Source organism: Pseudophryne corroboree, chromosome 2 (assembly GCF_028390025.1).
Source record: "Pseudophryne corroboree isolate aPseCor3 chromosome 2, aPseCor3.hap2, whole genome shotgun sequence".
Classification (NCBI taxonomy): Eukaryota; Metazoa; Chordata; class Amphibia; order Anura; family Myobatrachidae; genus Pseudophryne; species Pseudophryne corroboree.
The window spans coordinates 64490701-64509567 of record NC_086445.1 but is presented as its reverse complement, the minus strand read 5'-3'; the positions used below and the strand labels follow the sequence as shown (position 1 = coordinate 64509567).

General features: G+C 47.4%; 1 protein-coding gene across 2 annotated transcripts in view; it reads right to left on the bottom strand.

Moving 5' to 3' along the window:
* Positions 1-18867, bottom strand: part of TMEM135 (transmembrane protein 135) — a 593255-nt gene that overhangs the window by 111280 nt on the left and 463108 nt on the right. For both annotated transcript variants that reach the window (XM_063951381.1, XM_063951382.1), the window contains one exon: positions 17239-17285. In XM_063951381.1, coding sequence (XP_063807451.1) covers positions 17239-17285 — 47 coding nt within the window. The remainder of the gene's footprint in view (positions 1-17238; positions 17286-18867) is intronic.

The window sequence follows — 18867 nt, the reverse complement described above, 5'->3', positions numbered from 1 at the left end:
ATCACACCTATACTCCACACCTATAACTACTGAGTACCACCCACCACTCCACTCTATATCATACCTATACTCCACGCCTATAGCTACTCAGTACCCCCCACCACTCCACTCTACATCATACCTATACTCCACACCTATAGCTACTCAGTACCCCCCACCACTCCACTCTACGTCACACCTATACTCCACACCTATAGCTACCGAGTACTCCCCACCACTCCACTCTACATCACACCTATACTCCACACCTATAGCTACTGAGTACTCCCCACCACTCCACTCTACATCACACCTATACTCCACACCTATAGCTACCGAGTACCCCCCACCACTCCACTCTATGTCACACCTATACTCCACACCTATAGCTACCGAGTACTCCCCACCACTCCACTCTACATCACACCTATACTCCACGCCTATAGCTACTGAGTACCCCCCACCACTCCAGTCTACATCACACCTATACTCCACACCTATAGCTACTGAGTATTCCCCACCACTCCACTCTACATCACACCTATACTCCACACCTATAGCTACCGAGTACTCCCCACCACTCCACTCTACATCATACCTATACTCCACACCTATAGCTACCGAGTACTCCCCACCACTCCACTCTACATCACACCTATACTCCACACCTATAGCTACCGAGTACTCCCCACCACTCCACTCTACATTATACCTATACTCCACACCTATAGCTACTGAGTACTCCCCACCACTCCACTCTACATCACACCTATACTCCACACCTATAGCTACCGAGTACTCCCCACCACTCCACTCTACATCACACCTATACTCCACACCTATAGCTACTGAGTACTCCCCACCACTCCACTCTACATCACACCTATACTTCACACCTATAGCTACCGAGTACCCCCCAACACTCCACTCTATGTCACACCTATACTCCACACCTATAGCTACCGAGTACTCCCCACCACTCCACTCTACATCACACCTATACTCCACGCCTATAGCTACTGAGTACCCCCCACCACTCCAGTCTACATCACACCTATACTCCACACCTATAGCTACTGAGTACTCCCCACCACTCCACTCTACATCACACCTATACTCCACACCTATAGCTACCGAGTACTCCCCACCACTCCACTCTACATCATACCTATACTCCACACCTATAGCTACCGAGTACTCCCCACCACTCCACTCTACATCACACCTATACTCCACACCTATAGCTACTGAGTATTCCCCACCACTCCACTCTACATCACACCTATACTCCACACCTATAGCTACTGAGTACTCCCCACCACTCCACTCTACATCACACCTATACTCCACACCTATAGCTACCGAGTACCCCCCACCACTCCACTCTATGTCACACCTATACTCCACACCTATAGCTACCGAGTACTCCCCACCACTCCACTCTACATCACACCTATACTCCACGCCTATAGCTACTGAGTACCCCCCACCACTCCAGTCTACATCACACCTATACTCCACACCTATAGCTACTGAGTATTCCCCACCACTCCACTCTACATCACACCTATACTCCACACCTATAGCTACCGAGTACTCCCCACCACTCCACTCTACATCATACCTATACTCCACACCTATAGCTACCGAGTACTCCCCACCACTCCACTCTACATCACACCTATACTCCACACCTATAGCTACCGAGTACTCCCCACCACTCCACTCTACATTATACCTATACTCCACACCTATAGCTACTGAGTACTCCCCACCACTCCACTCTACATCACACCTATACTCCACACCTATAGCTACCGAGTACTCCCCACCACTCCACTCTACATCACACCTATACTCCACACCTATAGCTACTGAGTACTCCCCACCACTCCACTCTACATCACACCTATACTTCACACCTATAGCTACCGAGTACCCCCCAACACTCCACTCTATGTCACACCTATACTCCACACCTATAGCTACCGAGTACTCCCCACCACTCCACTCTACATCACACCTATACTCCACGCCTATAGCTACTGAGTACCCCCCACCACTCCAGTCTACATCACACCTATACTCCACACCTATAGCTACTGAGTACTCCCCACCACTCCACTCTACATCACACCTATACTCCACACCTATAGCTACCGAGTACTCCCCACCACTCCACTCTACGTCACACCTATATTCCACACCTATAGCTACTGAGTACTCCCCACCACTCCACTCTACATCATACCTATACTCCACACCTATAGCTACTAAGTATTCCCCACCACTCCACTCTACATCACACCTATACTCCACACCTATAGCTACTGAGTATTCCCCACCACTCCACTCTACATCACACCTATACTCCACACCTATAGCTACCGAGTACTCCCCACCACTCCACTCTACATCACACCTATACTCCACACCTATAGCTACTGAGTACTCCCCACCACTCCACTCTACATCACACCTATACTCCACACCTATAGCTACCGAGTACTCCCCACCACTCCACTCTACATCACACCTATACTCCACACCTATAGCTACTCAGTACCCCCCACCACTCCACTCTACGTCACACCTATACTCCACACCTATAGCTACCGAGTACTCCCCACCACTCCACTCTACATCACACCTATACTCCACACCTACAGCTACCGAGTACTCCCCACCACTCCACTCTACATCATACCTATACTCCACGCCTATAGCTACCGAGTACTCCCCACCACTCCACTCTACGTCACACCTATACTCCACACCTATAACTACTGAGTACCACCCACCACTCCACTCTATATCATACCTATACTCCACGCCTATAGCTACTCAGTACCCCCCACCACTCCACTCTACATCATACCTATACTCCACACCTATAGCTACTCAGTACCCCCCACCACTCCACTCTACGTCACACCTATACTCCACACCTATAGCTACCGAGTACTCCCCACCACTCCACTCTACATCACACCTATACTCCACACCTATAGCTACTGAGTACTCCCCACCACTCCACTCTACATCACACCTATACTCCACACCTATAGCTACCGAGTACCCCCCACCACTCCACTCTATGTCACACCTATACTCCACACCTATAGCTACCGAGTACTCCCCACCACTCCACTCTACATCACACCTATACTCCACGCCTATAGCTACTGAGTACCCCCCACCACTCCAGTCTACATCACACCTATACTCCACACCTATAGCTACTGAGTATTCCCCACCACTCCACTCTACATCACACCTATACTCCACACCTATAGCTACCGAGTACTCCCCACCACTCCACTCTACATCATACCTATACTCCACACCTATAGCTACCGAGTACTCCCCACCACTCCACTCTACATCACACCTATACTCCACACCTATAGCTACCGAGTACTCCCCACCACTCCACTCTACATTATACCTATACTCCACACCTATAGCTACTGAGTACTCCCCACCACTCCACTCTACATCACACCTATACTCCACACCTATAGCTACCGAGTACTCCCCACCACTCCACTCTACATCACACCTATACTCCACACCTATAGCTACTGAGTACTCCCCACCACTCCACTCTACATCACACCTATACTTCACACCTATAGCTACCGAGTACCCCCCAACACTCCACTCTATGTCACACCTATACTCCACACCTATAGCTACCGAGTACTCCCCACCACTCCACTCTACATCACACCTATACTCCACGCCTATAGCTACTGAGTACCCCCCACCACTCCAGTCTACATCACACCTATACTCCACACCTATAGCTACTGAGTACTCCCCACCACTCCACTCTACATCACACCTATACTCCACACCTATAGCTACCGAGTACTCCCCACCACTCCACTCTACATCATACCTATACTCCACACCTATAGCTACCGAGTACTCCCCACCACTCCACTCTACATCACACCTATACTCCACACCTATAGCTACTGAGTATTCCCCACCACTCCACTCTACATCACACCTATACTCCACACCTATAGCTACTGAGTACTCCCCACCACTCCACTCTACATCACACCTATACTCCACACCTATAGCTACCGAGTACTCCCCACCACTCCACTCTACATCACACCTATACTCCACGCCTATAGCTACTCAGTACCCCCCCCCCCTACCACTCTACGTCACACCTATACTCCACACCTATAGCTACTCAGTACCCCCCACCACTCCACTCTACGTCACACCTATACTCCACACCTATAGCTACTCAGTACCCCCCACCACTCCACTCTACGTCACACCTATACTCCACACCTATAGCTACTCAGTACCCCCCACCACTCCACTCTATGTCACACCTATACTCCACACCTATAGCTACCGAGTACTCCCCACCACTCCACTCTACGTCACACCTATACTCCACACCTATAGCTACTCAGTACCCCCCACCACTCCACTCTACGTCACACCTATACTCCACACCTATAGCTACTGGGTACTCCCCACCACTCCACTCTACGTCACACCTATACTCCACACCTATAGCTACCGAGTACTCCCCACCACTCCACTCTACGTCACACCTATACTCCACGCCTATAGCTACTGAGTACTCCCCACCACTCCACTCTACATCACACCTATACTCCACACCTATAGCTACTGAGTACTCCCCACCACTCCACTCTACATCACACCTATACTCCACGCCTATAACTACTGAGTACTCCCCACCACTCCACTCTACGTCACACCTATACTCCACGCCTATAACTACTGAGTACTCCCCACCACTCCACTCTACATCACACCTATACTCCACTGTACATCACACCTATACTCCACTCCACTCTACGTCACACCTATACTCCACGCCTATAGCTACTGAGTACTCCCCACCACTCCACTCTACGTCACACCCATACTCCACGCCTATAGCTACTGAGTACTCCACACCTATACTACTGAGTACTCCACACCACTCCACTCTACGTCACACCTATACTCCACGCCTATAGCTACCGAGTACTCCCCACCACTCCACTCTACGTCACACCTATACTCCACGCCTATAGCTACCGAGTACTCCCCACCACTCCACTCTACGTCACACCTATACTCCACGCCTATAGCTACTGAGTACTCCCCACCACTCCACTCTACGTCACACCTATACTCCACGCCTATAGCTACCGAGTACTCCCCACCACTCCACTCTACGTCACACCTATACTCCATGCCTATAACTACCGAGTACTCCCACCACTCCACTCTACGTCACACCTATACTCCACGCCTTTAGCTACTGACCACTCCACTCTACGTCACACCTATACTCCACGCCTATAGCTACTGGGTACTCCCCACCACTCCACTCTACGTCACACCTATACTCCACGCCTATAGCTACTGAGTACTCCACACCACTCCACTCTACATCACACCTATACTCCACACCTATAGCTACTGGGTACTCCCCACCACTCCACTCTGCGTCACACCTATACTCCACACCTATAGCTACTGAGTACTCCCCAGCACTCCACTCTACGTCACACCTAAACTCCACACCTATAACTACTGGGTACTCCCCACCACTCCACTCTACGTCACACCTATACTCCACGCCTATAGCTACTGGGTACTCCCCACCACTCCACTCTACATCACACCTATACTCCACACCTATAGCTACTGAGTACTCCCCACCACTCCACTCTACATCACACCTATACTCCACACCTATAGCTACTGGGTACTCCCCACCACTCCACTCTACACCTATAGCTACTGAGTACTCCCTACCACTCCACTCTACATCACACCTATACTCCACACCTATAGCTACTGAGTACTCCCCAGCACTCCACTCTACGTCACACCTATACTCCACGCCTATAGCTACTGAGTACTCCCCACCACTCCACTCTACATCACACCTATACTCCACACCTATAGCTACTGGGTACTCCCCACCACTCCACTCTACGTCACACCTATACTCCACACCTATAGCTACTGAGTACTCCCCACCACTCCACTCTACGTCACACCTATACTCCACACCTATAGCTACTGAGTACTCCCCAGCACTCCACTCTACGTCACACCTATACTCCACGCCTATAGCTACTGGGTACTCCCCACCACTCCACTCTACGTCACACCTATACTCCACGCCTATAGCTACTGGGTACTCCCCACCACTCCACTCTACGTCACACCTATACTCCACACCTATAGCTACTGGGTACTCCCCACCACTCCACTCTACGTCACACCTATACTTCACGCCTATAGCTACTGAGTACTCCACACCACTCCACTCTACATCACACCTATACTCCACACCTATAGCTACTGGGTACTCCCCACCACTCCACTCTACGTCACACCTATACTCCACGCCTATAGCTACTGAGTACTCCACACCACTCCACTCTACGTCACACCTAAACTCCACACCTATATCTACTGGGTACTCCCCACCACTCCACTCTACATCACACCTATACTCCACACCTATACTACTGAGTATTCCCCACCACTCCACTCTACGTCACACCTATACTCCACGCCTATAGCTACCGAGTACTCCCCACCACTCCACTCTACGTCACACCTATACTCCACGCCTATAGCTACTGAGTACTCCCCACCACTCCACTCTACGTCACACCTATACTCCACGCCTATAGCTACTGGGTACTCCACACCACTCCACTCTACATCACACCTATACTCCACACCTATAGCTACTCAGTACCCCCCACCACTCCACTCTACGTCACACCAATACTCCACGTCTATAGCTACCGAGTACTCCACACCACTCCACTCTACGTCACACCTACACTCCACGCCTATAGCTACCGAGTACTCCCCACCACTCCACTCTACATCACACCTATACTCCACGCCTATAGCTACTCAGTACCCCCCACCACTCCACTCTATGTCACACCTATACTCCACACCTATAGCTACTGAGTACTCCCCAGCACTCCACTCTACGTCACACCTAAACTCCCCACCTATAACTACTGGGTACTCCCCACCACTCCACCCTACATCACACCTATACTCCACGCCTATAGCTACTGAGTACTCCCCACCACTCCACTCTACGTCACACCTATACTCCACGCCTATAGCTACTGAGTACTCCCCACCACTCCACTCTACGTCACACCTATACTCCACACCTATAGCTACTGAGTACTCCATAGCACTCCACTCTACGTCACACCTATACTCCACGCCTATAGCTACTGGGTACTCCCCACCACTCCACTCTACGTCACACCTATACTCCACGCCTATAGCTACTGGGTACTCCCCACCACTCCACTCTACGTCACACCTATACTCCACACCTATAGCTACTGGGTACTCCCCACCACTCCACTCTACGTCACACCTATACTTCACGCCTATAGCTACTGAGTACTCGACACCACTCCACTCTACATCACACCTATACTCCACACCTATAGCTACTGGGTACTCCCCACCACTCCACTCTACGTCACACCTATACTCCACGCCTATAGCTACTGAGTACTCCCCACCACTCCACTCTACGTCACACCTATACTCCACGCCTATAGCTACTGAGTACTCCCCACCACTCCACTCTACGTCACACCTATACTCCACGCCTATAGCTACTGGGTACTCCCCACCACTCCACTCTACGTCACACCTATACTCCACGCCTATAGCTACTGAGACTCCACACCACTCCACACTACATCACACCTATACTCCACACCTATAGCTACTCAGTACCCCCCACCACTCCACTCTACGTCACACCAATACTCCACGTCTATAGCTACCGAGTACTCCACACCACTCCACTCTACGTCACACCTACACTCCACGCCTATAGCTACCGAGTACTCCCCACCACTCCACTCTACATCACACCTATACTCCACGCCTATAGCTACTCAGTACCCCCCACCACTCCACTCTATGTCACACCTATACTCCACACCTATAGCTACTGAGTACTCCCCAGCACTCCACTCTACGTCACACCTAAACTCCACACCTATAACTACTGGGTACTCCCCACCACTCCACCCTACATCACACCTATACTCCACGCCTATAGCTACTGAGTACTCCCCACCACTCCACTCTACGTCACACCTATACTCCACGCCTATAGCTACCGAGTACTCCCCACCACTCCACTCTACATCACACCTATACTCCACGCCTATAGCTACTCAGTACCCCCCACCACTCCACTCTACGTCACACCTATACTCCACACCTATAGCTACCGAGTACTCCCCACCACTCCACATCACACCTATACTCCACGCCTATAGCTACTGAGTGCCCCCCACCACTCCACTCTACATCACACCTATACTCCACGCCTATAGCTACTGAGTACTCCCCACCACTCCACTCTACGTCACACCTATACTCCACACCTATAGCTACTGGGTACTCCCCACCACTCCACTCTACTCTACGCCTATAGCTACTGAGTACTCCCCACCACTCCACTCTGTCACCCTCATCCTGCTCACTAACCACCTGTCTGTGTACTGGTGACATCATACCCTGCACACATCACCTCTCAATACCCTCCCCCATCCACCCAACCACTCCATGTGGCCCTTCCCCACCCATGGCACCTGCGGTCACCGTCCCCCATCCCCCTGTCCACCGCATCCGCAAATCCCCCAAGCACAACAACTCCCAACCCTCAGGCCGCAGCATATACAGACTCCCTCCCACAATATACATACATATATACTCCCCCAACCACAGCACCTACTAGGCGATTCATCGTGCCCTGCATGCGCTGTTCGACCCCAAGGGCGTGCAAGAATTAAGGGGGCGTAGCACCTTGCGATGGTGTGAAGAGCGCCCGTAGGGCACAATGATCACCTAATATATATATATATATATATATATATATATATATATATATAAATAAATAAATAAATAAAAGTATTCTGCATATTTGTGCCTTCCTATAGGGGTGGGGATTATCTTGTTCTACCAAAGTTAAATAGTAATTCTTCCTACTGCAATAGCGGGGTTCAGTATGATTGATGGCGGACGGAATGCCGGCGGTCACAGTACAGATAACGGCATCCCGATGTTTGCAATATCGACAGGGGTGAGGTAAGTATGTTCCTCCCTCTCCCCTACCCCTAACCCCCTCCCCCCCCCCCTTCCCAGCATCCTAACCCTAACCCTCCCCTTAGTGCCTAACCCTAACTTAACCTACCCCCGCATCTTAACCCCCCTGGTACTGCCTAAAAATAGGCCCCACCCTCCGCCCTAACTGTAACTCGCCCAGTTTACTTATGGCCGGGATGCCGGTTGTCGGGAATAATCTCCTGCCAGAACAGGGCATCAGAGAAGAGGCTGGACCGGCCTTTGACAGAGAGGTGTTTTGCTGCTTGCTGGTTGCAAAGGTCAAAGAACAAACTTCTGGGTTCTGACTCGGAGTCTTTACTGTGTGTACTGTAAACGGTCAGTACGCACACTTAGACACATAAGAGGATGGATGGGAGTAGATCACCCTCCAAAGGCGCTTTACCTATCAGTTAGAGATGCTGCAATCACAGACAAGATCCAAAACGTTACTCATTCAGGAGAATGACAAGTATGGAGACTGCGGTATTCTATTAGGCTGTTGTTAAATAGCCCAGTTAGATAAATTTCCATTAATAATGCAGAAACAGCCTTACCACGTGATTTAAAGCTTGATAAATAGGCCCCAGTCTATTAAAACGAAACAGATATTTTACAGATTTGGCAGAAATATGAAAGCTGTTTGGATTACTGCAGGCTATAAGGGAGACGTCTAGGATTTCCCTGGAGTGGTAACAGAACACTGCAGTAACATTCTACACTAGAAGACTTCAGGGATGTAGGTGAAAGAACATTTCACGCCTGGTGTTTGCGAAGAGCTTTGTAAACATTTGAGTGGGTAACAATAATCCTGAATGAATGGCTCCTCTCGGAATTACACCACAGATTAAGACAATCTTTTGTCAGTAGGAATTTTTAGAAATGAAGTAATTGTTCCCTGTAATAATAATGACCGTGTTCCCGTACATTTACCTCCAGCAATGTCGCTACACCCAGACAGGGGGCTGCCCAGGGCTTATCATTATCAGGCACATTCACCATTTACACACTGCATATTTCCTATTACTCGCTAATATTAAGATGTAGAGGGGACAGTCCTGATCCGCAGGGGGTTCTGTCCCGACTAGTGGGAATGCTTTGGGGGTACGTGCCACTCCCCATGGCAAAGATGGGAGATTTTTAGGGGGATTGAGGTCTTCCTATTGCTACAACAGTTTCAAGTTTTTCCCATTTCATGTTACTAATGAGATATTAGAATTTTTTTTAACAGGAACCGCAATCTATACAATGAATCACAATCTATACAATGACTCAGATATACTGCAGACAAATACAGATGTGTCTTTTTATAATATGGCTAAAAGGCCGCTAAAATAGCTCCTCTTGGCGCGACAGGGCCCGTGTGACTCAGCTCAAATTGTGCGTCTCACTTGCATAATTAAAACTGGAAGTGACACAGTACTTTGCTAGCGTACACTGAGCACTGGAGATTGCGTCATTTGTACATCAATTTGCGACTGAGTCTGAATCTGTAAAAAAACGTCTCTGATTTGAGCGGCTGCAGCTTTTCTGGCACCAATGTCCATTGTACTTCATCTGCAACTTTGTACGTTAGAGCAAAAACAACAATCCCTGTGCAGTTAAAGTCACAGTCTCGCGTCGCTGTGTCTCAGTACCCAGCATCATATACCTATCAGTGCCAAGCATGTTATACCTATCAGTACCAAGCATGTTATACCTATCAGTACCAAGCATATTATACCTATCAGTGCTCAGCACATTATCCCTATCCGTGCTCAGCATATTATTCCTATCAGTGCCCAGCATATTAATCCTTATCAGTGCCCAGCACATTATCCTTATCAGTACCCAGCATATTATCCCTATCAGTGCCCAGCATATTATCCCTATCCGTGCACAGTATATTATCCCTATCAGTGCCCAGCATATTAATCCTTATCAGTGCCCAGCACATATTCCTTATCAGTACCCAGCATATTATCCCAATCAGTGCCCAGCATATTATCCCTATCAGTGCCCAGCATATTATCCCTTCCCGTGCACAGTATATTATCCCTATCAGTGCCCAGCAAATTATCCCTATCAGTGCTCAGCATATTATCCCTATCACCCTATCAGTGCTCATCATATTATCCCTATCACCCTATAAGTAGTGCCCAGCATATTATCCCTATCAGTACCCAGCATATTATCCCCATCAGTGCCCAGCATATTATCCCCATCAGTACCCAGCATATTATACCCATCAGTGCCCAGCATATTATCCCTATCAGTGCCCAGCATATTATCCCTATCAGTGTTCAGCATATTATCCCTATCACCCTATCAGTACCCAGCATATTATCCCCATCAGTGCCCAGCATATTATCCCTATCACCCTATCAGTGCCCAGCATATTATCCCTATCAGTGCCCGGCATATTATACCGATCAATACCCAGCATATGATCCCTATCAGCGCCCAGCATATTATCCCTATCCGTGCTCAGCATATTATCCCTATCCATGCACAGCATATTATCCCTATCAGTGCTCAGCATATTATCCCTATCAGTGCCCAGCATATTATCCCTATCAGTGCTCAGCATATTATCCCTATCAGTGCCCAGCATATTATGCCTATCCGTGCTCAGCATATTATCCCTATCCATGCACAGCATATTATCCCTATCAGTGCTCAGCATATTATCCCTATCAGTGCCCAGCAAATTATCTCTATCAGTGCTCAGCATATTATCCCTATCAGTGCCCAGCAAATTATCTCTATCAGTGCTCAGCATATTATCCCTATCAGTGCCCAGCAAATTATCTCTATCAGTGCTCAGCATATTATCCCTATCAGTGGAATTACCCTTCATGTCGGCATAATGAATTTGGGTATTGTGACCGCGTTGGTATTTTGACTGTAGGTCACTGGCTGTCGGTATTGTGTCCGTCGGTAAATCATACAGAACCCCATTATACCCACTGGTTTTCCACAGAATCTTTTTTTTATATGTTTACCATATGTTATATTCAACATTGATAATTATTAATGACATTATACTCCTCACTACTTCCCACCTCACTACAACCTAGGGCAATATCTACTAAGGTGCACGCTCCAATTAGTCGGAGCAGGCTTTGCGTAGCTATTTTGCCGGGACTCATCCACAAACAGGGGGCCTGGGAAAGTAAATTGCCGATCAATCACTAACGGCAATCAAGAATCCACGGCTTGTGATCGGGCCCTCCCCATAGACACTAATTTAGGCTGTTTCACAAAATGACTTTGCCAGCACATTGTAGACCTGACAAAGCCGACACAGTTCTGTAGGAGGACAGGGCACCTTAGGAAAATATTTTCCTAGGAGGTAGTGCGGCTTTAAGTAATTGCTTATATCCTGCAATGGTAAGCTAAGCTTCCCCAGATGTCTCTTGTTCCACAGGAGCTGATATCAGCACATCATAACGTGGCTGTTCTCAGTTACTAATTGCAATTCCAGGTCTCTGCCAAACATGTCGGCCCACATGCAGGTATGAACGCAGGTGGAGTAGAGGTTGTTGTAGTGAAGGAATTCTGAGTAACGATAGGACGATTTGAAAGTTAATGTTGCCTTCTGGTAGACAAATAAACATAGATTTGAGTTGTTTTGTACCTATTTACTTGTGAGCTGGAGATTAATGGTGGTATATTAATGCAGTATGATTACAACCTGGCAGACCTTTTTCTATGGAAAGGAAAAGCTGAGAGCTGTTTCCATAAGACAAAAGTTTAATAACAACAATTAATGTATGAGTCTTGGTTAATGGTCGCTTGGCATGTGTAAACACTGGAATAATAACAATCCTTATAGCTTTATAGGAACTGTTCAGATACAGATAGTATTCAAATACGAGTACAAATATATGGGTGTAGTATGGTATGCCAGCTGTCGGGGTCCCGACGCACAGCATACCGGCGCTGGAATACTGACCGCCGGCATACCAACAGCTGAGCGAGCGCAAATGAGCCCATTGCGGGCTCGCTGCGGTCGCCACGCTGCGGGCACGGTGGCGACGCTATCTATTCTCCCTCCAGGGGGGTCGTGGACCACCAAGAGGGAGAAAAGGTGTCAGTATGCCGGCTGTTGGGATTCCAGCGCCGGTATACTGGGCGCCGGGACCCCGACAGCTGGCAAACTAAAGACCACCCCAAATATATAATAGGCATAAGGAAAATATATATCCAGGATCAGTTATTAAAAAAAATAATGAATGAATTATAGAACAAAATTACTACCGATAACAAGAGTAAGACGGCTTTGTTGGGCCAATCTCAGGGGAAATGCAGGTGTGTGACCTGGATAGACAGTTCCCACATGCACAATGGAACTGGAAGCCCTAACGTAGGCTATGAGCAGTAATAATAATAATAATAATACATTTGTGTTTTAGCAGTGACCTGCTACATCTCAATGGGAAATGCACTCAGTGGGAGGCATTCAATGGGAAATGCACTCAATAGGAGGACCTTAACGGGAAATGCATTCAATGGGAGGCATTCAATGGGAAATCCGCTGGTTGAGTCTCAATTGCCGTCCTCTGATTGGCTGGAAGCCCCGTTCCCTAGCTATGACCATCACAATGGACTCCTGTAAAATGATTTGCTATCCAGACTTCTGGCCCTTGATTTGCTCTCTAAAGTTGTGAATGATACTGCAATTATCCTTATAACGCTATATGTTCTACCAATCAGCTTGCTCCTGCGTTTCTCTTTACATCCAGCATGCATGACTAATGAACATGCCTCACATCTATTCCAGTAATATATGCTGGCAGTCAATTTTAAATATCTCATATTCTGGGCATTTGCATCAATTTATTTTAATGCGAGTTACTTTAGGCTCTTGATAGGAGCCGTGGGCTGTTTCACGGCATAAGATTAGGGGGTTGTAACTGGAGGCAATGTAAAATACTTGAGTGGCAATGATGTATAACGCTGACCCTGACTGTCAGGAAAGCAGCAGTAAATGAGAGCAGCAATATCTCAGTATCTGTGGGAGGCTTGGAGGGGAGGGGTGTAATCTATGGAAATAGCTGTTCACCAATATCGAGTTAAGTTTGAATAGCAGAGGTGGAGGCGGCTGCGTCTCTTAAGGAATTTAAAACTACTTGGGGAACACAGATGGATATTCCAGGAATGAGAGAAATGCAGATTGGATAATATCTTGGGAGGATTTAAATAAACAGTAAGGGGAAAACTCCGTATAGGCCAATCAGTATACTCTGTGATTATTATTCCGGTGGGTGATGAGAGGCTTATGGTCAGAATCATTGTACCTATGATTTGGACAAAGATTTTTCTATCAGTTTGTACTTGGAGGCAATCCCTTCCAAGCCCGACCATGTTCTCATGCAGTTTAAATGGGGAAAAGCACAGTGGGCCCGCCTGGGTGGGGACCTCATACCACTGAAGAAGAATTATTATGTATTATTATTGGTCCTAACTGTGTGGAGTTTGTATATTCTCCCCGGACTTGTGTGGGTTTCCTCCGGGTGCTCCGGTTTCCTTCCACAATCCAAAAATATACTGATAGGTTAATTGGCTCCCAACAAAATTAACCCTAGTGAATGTGTGCACATGTGATAGGGAATATAGGGGGTCATTCCGAGTTGTTCGCTCGTTGCCGATTTTCGCAACGGAGCGACTAATGCGAAAATGCGCATGGTACGCAGTGCGCATGCGCTAAGTATTTTAGCTCAAAACTTAGTAGATTTACTCACGGCATAACAAAGCTTTTTCATCGCTGTGCTGATCGTAATGTGATTGACAGGAAGTGGGTGTTTCTGGGCGGAAACTGGCCGTTTTATGGGAGTGTGCGGAAAAACGCAGGCGTGCTAGTTGAAAACGCAGGAGTGGCTGGAGAAACGGGGAGTGGCTGGGCGAACGCTGGGTGTGTTTGTGACATCAAACCAGGAACGAAAAGGACTGAGCTGGTCGCAATGGCAGAGTAAGTCTGGAGCTACTCAGAAACTGCGGGGTAATCGTTACGAGAAAATTAGCTAATCTTTCGTTCGCAATTCTGCTATGCTAAGATACACTCCCAGTGGGCGGCGGCTTAGCGTGTGCAATGCTGCTAAAAGCAGCTAGCGAGCGAACAACTCGGAATCACCCCCATAGAGAGTAAGCTCAACTGGGGCAGGAGCTGATGTGAATGGGCAAATATTCTCTGTACAGCGCTGCGGAATATGTGTGCGCTATATAAATAACTGGTAATAATAATAATCTATTGTCATTTATAAAGGCATCACAGGGACGTAGACAGTGGAGCAATAGCCGATCAGGTGGCACATTAATTAAACACCTTCTGTACATCATAGCTAACGTTGGCAATGGTCTGGGTCATCCCGATTCAAGTAAATGAATATTGTCCCTGTTTGGGGCCCCATTTGGCCTTTTGCTAATTATTTCAGATAGTAGCGGATGTTCCCTATGCTGACTGCTGACCAAGATCTAGGTTCTAATATCAGTGCAGGGTATTTAAAATAAGACACCCAATACTTTGTGTGGCCGCCACAGCACAGGAAAGATCGGGTCAGGAAACGACTGATGTCGGGTGAGATAGGGAGCTTCTCTGGAGGCACTGTGAGATAATGATGTAGGTTAGTTGGTCTGCATTGTGAGATATTATTAGCACTGGATCCAGCACTTGGGCCCATTGAAAAACTGGAATTCAAACTCTCTCTTCAGAGGTTACAGATTTCATGGCGTCAGTGCTGATGACCAGATGAATGGAAGGAGTAGTCTCTGGCCAGTGACAATGAGGCACTGTGTATATGAGTGTGACCTGGATGTACTTATGTGTGTGGCATTGTGCGACAGTCACATTGGTGTGATATTGACAAGGGACAGATCAACAATTCTAAACTCACACAGATTCAAGGGGTGGTCTTCAGTTTGCCGGCTGTTGGGATCCCGGCGCCGGAATCCCAACACCCGGTATACCAAAACTTTTTCTCCCTCTTGGGGGTCCACGACCCCCCTGGAGGGAGAATAGATAGTGTGGCGCGCATAGCACGCCACCATACCCGCAAGGGGCTCATTTGCGCTTGCCCATCTGTCGGTATGCCGGTGGTCGGGATTCTGGCGCCGGTATGCTGGCCGCTGGGGGCCCGGCTGTCGGCATACCATACTACACCCAGATTCAAGAACCCATATAGGTATAAGCCTCTCTCTGCACAAGGGACATAACCGAGGCTCATGGTTACTGAAAAATACATTTCTTTTGCAAGTTTGCAAAACTTTACGAAGAGTCATTTTTTTTTATTGAAAATCTTTACTTAAGGATCAGAGACTTTCCTCCTCCATGACAAGACCAAATTTGCAGGCTTTGGGAGATGTGTCCGACTTACAGTCAATTGACTATTTGAGTTACTTACTAAACCTTACTAACCCCCCCTCCCCTGCCATATTGCCACAAGATTTGTGGAAGACACCGCAAAAAGTAACTTCCAAAACCTGCCTCCTGTTATCACATCACGTGTGTGTATTTGAATCTTGGTTAACAAGATGACCGCCTTTACGGTTTTTAGGAAACAGGTAAAATATGACAGTAAAGTACACATTTATTTAGTTTACAGCTATTGAATGAAAAACATTCATCCATACTATTATTGGGGTGGCACTCGATATCCTGGCTGTCAGGATCCTGGCGCTCAGCATACCGGCGCCAGGATACCAACCGCTGGGATACCTACACCTATTCCCCCCCTTGGGGGTCCACGACACCCCTGTAGGGAGAAAAAATAGCACGGCGTGTGTAGCGCGCCACCATGCCCGCAGTGTGGCAAGCGCAGCGAGCCTGCAAAGGTGTCTTTTGCGCTTGCCCTGCTGCTGGCATTCCGGCGGTCGGGATCCCGACAGTGGCCAAGCGTAGTAGACCCCTATTATTGCATTTGTTGTGCGAACAAAATAATAATATTGTGTTACAAAGTGAATCGACTTTCAATTTCCTGAATAACATACAGTAGCACTAATTGAAAACATTGTTTTTACTGTTAAAATTCAACTTGTCGGACACTAACGAGCTGTAACCTAGCAGACAGGAATTCTAGAAAGCAAAAACAAAACTGAACCTACCTGAAAAAGAACATGTAGAGGGCAGCTGTGATGCAAAACAAAAGGACCTACAAGAAGCAATAAATAAATGAAACACACATAAATCATATACACACGACACATATTTGTTAAAATGATCCTAACATGCTCTATAAAGATGTTAGTATACATGCATAAATAACACAGGACACATCTGACACCTGCAGAATGTAAGCAGGGAATGGGGGGCCATAAACATCTGCAAAACATATTCCTAACGCATGAATGGCCTCCACTGACAAGGACCCAGAAACACTTATGTTTTTTAAATTTCCCATACTACACTGAGGCCTTCTGGGGAGGGGGTCTGATCCCAAAGGCAAGATAAATACTCTGCTTCTGATTGGATGGCTTCAGGAACCATCCATAATGTTATTTTAGTGCATGACCCCCATCCCCGCCCCCTCTGGACATTTATCAATGCTAGGAGAGATATAAAGTGGAGCGAGTAAAAGTACCAACCAATCACTTCTGTCATTGAACTGGCTGTATTTGGAAAATGACTGTTAAGAGCTGATTGGTTGGTGCTGTACTTTATTTGTCCCCAAGCTGTGATGACACTCCCCCACTGTGTTATACACTGTCTATAGACAGTAATTAGTGGTATCCGTTCACATGGTCGACCATGTTATGGTCGACAGTCATTAGGTCAACCACTATTGGTCGACATTGACAAGGTCGACATGGACACATGGTCGACACGTGAAAATGGTCGACACATGAAAGGTCGATACATGAAAAGGTCGACATGAGTTTTTTTACTTTTTTTCTTTTGGGGAACTTTTCCATACTTTACGATCCACATGGACTACGATTGGAACGGTAATCTGTGCCGAGCGAAGCGGTAGCGGAGCGAAGGCACCACGCGAGGGGACGCGGTGCACTAATTGGGGTTCCCAGTCACTTTACGCAAAAAACGACACCCAAAAAAGTTAAAAAACTCATGTCGACCTTTTCATGTGTCGACCATGTGTCCATGTCGACCATGCCAATGTCGACCAATAGTGGTCGACCTAATGACTGTCGACCATAACATGGTCGACCATTCATACCGGAACCGTAATTAGTACAGAATACTGGAGACAGGTGTACCTCAAAAACATCCCAGGGAAGGAGTGAGGGCTGAAACTATTACTTTGTGGTAACCCAGAAGGTGGGAAACTCATTGCTGCTCAAGGCAGCCATTTTGAAAGCCAAACTACTATTCCTGAAATGCAGCCAATAAATGAATTGTGAGTTGCTGCCATTTTCAGTCATGATCTTGGGTCCTGGTACACAGGTAGGTTAAGAAGGGTTCTCATAATGGCGGCTTCCAAAAACGGTGGACAATAACCGGAATACAGGCCATAATGCTAACGTGTTACAGACAGATAGGATAATTGCTGACAGGGTTAGGTAACATACACTGAGTTATTAGTACACATTTTCTTGCATGGTAATCATACTTCTTAATTAGTTAGTGAGTTATACATACAGTCCTGTGAGAGATGTACTAAACAATCCTCTAAAATAAGGTAATAATCTGTAAATAATTATATACTTCTTAAACGGCATTGATCACAAAGACTACCAAACAGTGTTTACAGTACATAAAGAAGAATCAGCATAACC